Source organism: Tetrahymena thermophila (genome assembly GCF_000189635.1).
Source record: "Tetrahymena thermophila SB210 genomic scaffold scf_8254788, whole genome shotgun sequence".
NCBI classification, from domain to species: Eukaryota; Ciliophora; class Oligohymenophorea; order Hymenostomatida; family Tetrahymenidae; genus Tetrahymena; species Tetrahymena thermophila.
The window spans coordinates 441614-447944 of NW_002476544.1; the positions used below are offsets into that span (position 1 = coordinate 441614).

General features: G+C 21.5%; 1 protein-coding gene across 1 annotated transcript; it reads left to right on the forward strand. All coding sequences in view use genetic code 6, as the record gives it.

Moving 5' to 3' along the window:
* Positions 1-129: 129 nt before the first annotated feature.
* On the forward strand, positions 130-5305 carry TTHERM_000263289 (YLP motif protein; the record flags this gene model as incomplete). The annotated part of the gene is made up of 6 exons (XM_012795896.1): positions 130-164; positions 442-2475; positions 3472-3694; positions 3734-3842; positions 3882-4952; positions 5046-5305. 6 exons carry the CDS (start codon positions 130-132, stop codon positions 5303-5305), a joined length of 3732 nt encoding a protein of 1243 aa, XP_012651350.1.
* Between the last annotated feature and the right edge of the window lie 1026 nt (positions 5306-6331).

Here is a 6331-nt window from a genome sequence, read left to right on the forward strand (position 1 = left end):
TTGAATTTAATAAATGAATTTGTGGGTTACTAATTGCTAGGTTAAATCAAAAATAGCAATAAATATGTACCTGCATTACATAATATTGAAAGAACTTATTTAAACTAAGAGAATACTACAGTCATAAATATGTTTAAAAAAAACCCAATTCTTACTAGCTCTTGGTAAATATTATTGAAAGCCATTCTTATAAATTGATATATTTTAGAGGATTTGGTTATAATTCAATTATTCTTACATCTATTCATAAATTATAAAAATTCTACATTTAAAAAAATAAAAAGTTAAGAGAAGAAAATTTATAGTACAATCAATATTTAAAAAGAAAAATTCTACTTTGTTATTTCGCAATTAATTGTTTAATGAAATTACTAAATTTTTACAATATTTAATTCACTTTATTTAATCATATGATAAAAAACTTTATTTAAATAATAATAGGCATTAGATTAACAAAACATATTTATATTAGTTAAATTAAATTGAGCTTTCTTAAATACAGTTACTAACAAAGGTTGACTTTTTCTAAAAATCTTTCAAATATGATAACTTGAATGAAGTTACAAGGTGGATGAAGACAGATAATACACTTAATAACCTAGCTTATGATGGGATTGCTTACATGCCAGGTACAAATAAAACATATTCTATTTATTAACCACCAGATGATTGCCCTTATAAAGGTACTTATAATTTTGATCCAAGATGTAGATATTATTATCAGCCAACTCTAGGAAACGTATCTATTGTTGTATATCCTCCTACTATGAATATCGGCCCAGGTGGTACTTATTATGGAAGTATGTTTTGCTAGAGGAGAATTAACTTGGGTTCATAAAAATAAAATGACATTTTCTCAGTTCTTTGTATAGGACTTAATCTGGGAATTATACCTTCTTACTTTTAAAACTTTGGCCATAATTCCAAATATTAGATGCTAGTTGATCCGTAAAGCTTGACAGTACTTTATAATTCATAAGTATAACTTTAATAATAAGTTACTGTGATGCAGACTGAAACAGACTACCTTTAAGATTAATCTCAAGCAAATATATTTATACAAAATTTAACTTAAAACTCAAACTTTGTCATATTAAATACTAGCTCTTATAAATTAACGTATTTTCTTGATAACAGCCAAGAAACATTTTAATATAACAGAAATGGTACTGATTGTCTTGTTATACTAAATATAATCTCAATTGTTGATAAAGTACCAAAAGTAGATAGAAATAGGCCTAATAATCCAGCTCCTAAATTCTAATTGAAGAAGGTTTTCCTGTTTTTAGATGTACTGACAAAAGAAAATTTACAAATTTATGCCACAAATCTATAAAATACTATTTATTTTTATAATTAAATTTTTGCTTACACTAGTTACGGATTAATATGTATAATCTTAATAATTCAAATTTACTACTCGATTGTTTTGGGAAAATACATATTAAATCCTATAATTCATCTGACATACATATTGAGCAAGATAAGAATACAAAATTTAAATTCAACTACAAATTTTGGTTAAAAAGAAAAAATAGCAGAAATATTACAAAAAAATTATGTAAACAGCAGCTAAATTGTTTTCAATGACATAAGAACTGATTAGACAAATTAAATCCTAATTGACGAGTAATTTGATGCAGATTTTGAAGGATTGTGTCATTCAAGAGATACACAAGATCTTTTGAATAGCTTTCAAGACATGTTTAAGGTACTCAGGTTTACTACTTAAAATTTTTACAAAGAAGATGCCAGCTTGCAGCTTTTGAATCTAATATCATAAATTCAGCATTTCTAGCGATTTGGTAACCATAGGGCATTAGGAGTTTGTTATAACAATATGGGAGTAATTCACTATAATTGCGGTAGATTTTAGGAAGCTTCAGAAAATTTTCAGTAAGCTGTTATTTATGCAAATTACGAATTAAATAGCTACTCTCATCATCACCAAGGTGAAACAGTTAAGATTACTCAAAATCTTAAAAGACTGGTATCTGATTTAAGAAGCTCTATATAAAATAATACAACTCTAGATTATACTGAAGATAATGTAAGAAACCTTAATATTTCTATCTATCAAAAAAATTAAAAATCGGAAAATTAGGATAATTAATAGAAGAGTCATCAAGTAGAGCTATACTGGAGTTTATTTAATAGAAAAACAAATTTAATCAAAGCAATGTATATGTTTATTTAAAATAGTAACAATAAACTATGGGATATAATAGAAGATTATGCATATGAAAATATAATAATCAGCTAAGTATATTTACCTCCTTCAAATAAAAGGGAAATTATTAATTATTACACTTTATCTAATGTGTTACAAAAATAAAATCTGGATAATGAAGCTGTTTAAGTATTAAATAGACTTAGTTATTTTTTTGCAAAAATATAAGAAGGCAAATATGGAAAATAATCTCAAGAAAATTAAAAATAAACTGATGTAGACTGTACCTAAAGTTTTAACAGTAAGTAAAAAAGATAATTTTTTCCAGATGATTTTATGAATTAAAGTAAAAATATGTAAATCAGAAATATTAATTAGTCCAACAATTTCATGAGCTACAATAATGAAACAAATAAGTCTTTTATCTTACATTCTCCAATTTAAAATATGAAATCAAGAATCAAAAAACTAAATATTTAAAATAAAATAAAAGATAAAATTTAAAATTTATTTAATAAACAAAATAATAATTTTTAAAATTATTTATAACTAAATTTTCAAAATAATAACAAAAATCTTAGTTAAGAAAAAGAACCAGACTAATAAAATTAGAAATTAAGTTAATTAAAGTTAACAAATTCATTTTTTTCTCCTAAAAAAAATAAAGAAATCTATAATAATTAAAAGAAACCTCTTGCAAATATAAAAGATTTAAATAACAAATTTTAATTTGGATATGATTTTTGCAGTCAAAATAATTCAGTAGCAAATAGTAAAACAAATTTAAATCTATTTTTATCTTTTTACGAGGAAAAAGATAATAATTATGATAAAATTACCTATCAAATATCTTAATAACTTCAAAATAAATAGCTAGCTGATTCATAGAGTTAAGAAAAATTTGATAGTATTTTTTAGAAAAAAAAATTTTTAAACTTAAAAAATATTTTATCACTGTAAGAAGTTTCTTAATCACCAAATTAAAAATCAAACAAATAAAATATCATAAAAAATTAGGAAAAAATTAAAGCTAATACATTCGAAAATAATAAATTTATTTTCTATCCAGTGAGAAATCATAAAAATGACTATAAAGTAATAAAATATGAATATTGTTCAGATATCTACTTTCAATATTGCTCAATTTAGCATGCTTCATATTTAATTAAATAATAAAATTTTTATAATGCAGCTGTAATGCTAACTAGTTCTTTCGAGATGTGTTAATATTATTTACCTCATTTAAGAAAAATACAAATGGATATGCTTTTCAATATATTCTAAAAATAAAATATAAATAGCATAGATTTTGAAGTAGCGAATAAAAGATATTCTTAAATGTCATCATCTAATTTCAATATTTACCTTATGTCAGCGTGCTAAAAGTAATTCAACCAATTAAAATTATATGCAATCTGTAATGATTTAGTAAATGAAATTCTCTTTAAAGATAATGATAGTTTTGGATTGATTTAATACAGCTTCGATGAACAAATATTCATCCAATTAATTGCTACAATTTAGGTAAAACTTATATAGAAAGCTCCATTATTTTTTGAGTAGATTTTACTTTCTTTGCTGCCAAAAAAGTAAGCATGTTGTGCATAAAAATTAATAAACGATAAAATTTAGCTTTAACAAAAAAATACTCTTGATTATCCTAAATCCATAAGTAATTTATTAATATCAAATTATATAAATATTTTTTAAGATATAAATTAGCAATCCTATTAAAATTTAAATATATAATTAAAGACTGGTTCTATCTTAAAATCAAAAAACTATCAATTAAATTAAAAACCTGACTAAGAATTACTTAATTTCAGAGAACGTATCAGTTCATATCATCTGAAACAGAAATTGAATTCTGATAGGAATACATTTTTAGAATAAATAGAATTAAGCTAAGATTCATCATAAACATCTTTAGAATCTTACACTATACCAAATTAAATTGAATTGGACCAAACTAAAGAAAATATAAAATAACATAACCTTAAAAAAATCTTAAATTAAAAATTTTTCTAAACCTTTAGTAATTTGAATACAGCTTAAATAGTAAAGAGTAACTCTAAAAAATATTCCTCGTAATTTTAAAGTATTAACTCAAATATATCTTTCAAAGAAGATAATATGTATTAAATCTATCATAATGAATTTAAAGAAGATTCTACCTCTTTAAATAATTTTTCTAATAAAAATGGCTTAAATACTTAAAATAATTCAAACTACTTTTTTTCGAATAGCATTTAACTTTAAAAAACAAATTCTGAAAATACTTAAAATTTGATGAATTTAGAGAACGAAGATTAATAAATAACAAGCTTAGATTATCTAAAAAACAAAAAAAATTCTTAAAGTTAATATGGTACTTCTCTTAAATCCTCCCATTATAAAAATATTTTTGAATCAAATGATTTGGCTCAAAAAAAGTTAAATATGTAAAATTAAATAAGCTTTTTACCAAACTAAATTTAGCTTTTGAATACTGCAAATCAACATTAGCAACCTCTTTCTGATAATACATTTTAAATAGATTTATCTAGGTTTAAAAGAAGTCTTACATCAAAATAAACCAATTAATTAGAATATCTGCAAGATGATTAAAACAAATCAGTTTAGCTAAATTCTTACGATTATTAACTTATTGACTAGAAAACAAGCTAAGATAGAAAAAAACATGAAATAAAAAAATAATAATGTAAATCCAGCGAATATATATTTCATTAAGGACTACATGCATGCTTAAAATAGTTTATATTAAATTCTGATGAAAAACTAAGTATTCATCTAACTTAAAATAAATATAAACATTAAAGCAATAAAAAATATGAACTGTAATAAAATTAATAAACTTACTTGATTTATATTACAGACTAATATTTCTAAATCACTAAATAAAATCTAATGAAAGAATTGACTCAGCTACTGATTAGCATAGGTTGTGAATTGTTAATTTTAGTTCTTAATGATACTTTATCGTTTGATGAGAGCAGTGATTTAGAGAATGTATCAATTGATGGTAAATAAATAATTAGCTTTTTCAACACAGAAGAAAAAATACTATAATATATTTATAATAGCAGAGAACATCTAAACAATTACTTAAAGCCAATGGTTATTGAGCATTTTTGAATGATTAAATTATCTCAAAAAACATAGTTATTTATTTATTAGAAATTACTGTATTTTTTTTGTTTAATTAACCCTTTTATTTTTTTAAGACATTTTAATTTATAAATATAAAATGGAAAACTAAAAAAAATAGTTTATGATGGAATTCATTCATTATAAAAAATTACAGTATTTAAATTAGGCTAATAATATTTAGTTTTTAATTTAGATAGTTAAATTATCTAAATTACACTAATTCCTTTTATTTGAGGATAATTTTCTTAGTAATAAATTATTGATAGGCTAAGATGAAAGTAATTAAAAATTAATTTTAATACAAATTCAATTATTTATTTTTAGAATTGTAAAATATATTTCTCAAATTAGAAAGTTAATTAGCAATTATTTAATTATTTAGTTTAAAGAAAAATCTTATTGCAAACTTTGTATTGATAGCATTTAAAAACAATATATGTAAATTCATTTTTAATGCTTTTATTAGCTGATTATTTAATTTTATACATTAAAATATACAGTTTAATGTTGTAATATTGAAATAATTTAACTAAATAAGCATCAACTTTACAAAAGCAAATTGAGTTAATAAATAAATAATTAAATTTGTTTAAATAAAATAAAAAAATGAAATCATTTTTTTAGTTTCTTGCTCATTTATTTACTCATGTATAAATTATAATATAGAAAAAATTAAGAAATAAAAATAATTTAAAATTCCTTTCCATCAAATAAAAACCAACACCACTTTTGAATATATTTTATTTGATATGACTGACATTATGATATATAAATTAATTAAAAATTTTATTCTCAATATTTTATTTTATATGAAAGAAATTAAGTACAATAAATATATTATTAAATAGCTTAAGTTTTAACTTTTGACATTAAAATTTATTAATGATGTTTAATAGTTTGATGAGAGCAGTTTTTTAGAGAATTTATCAATTGATCAAATAAGTTATAAGCTTTTTCTACACAGAAGAAAAAATGCTTTAATATATTTATAATAAAAGAGAGTATCTAAAA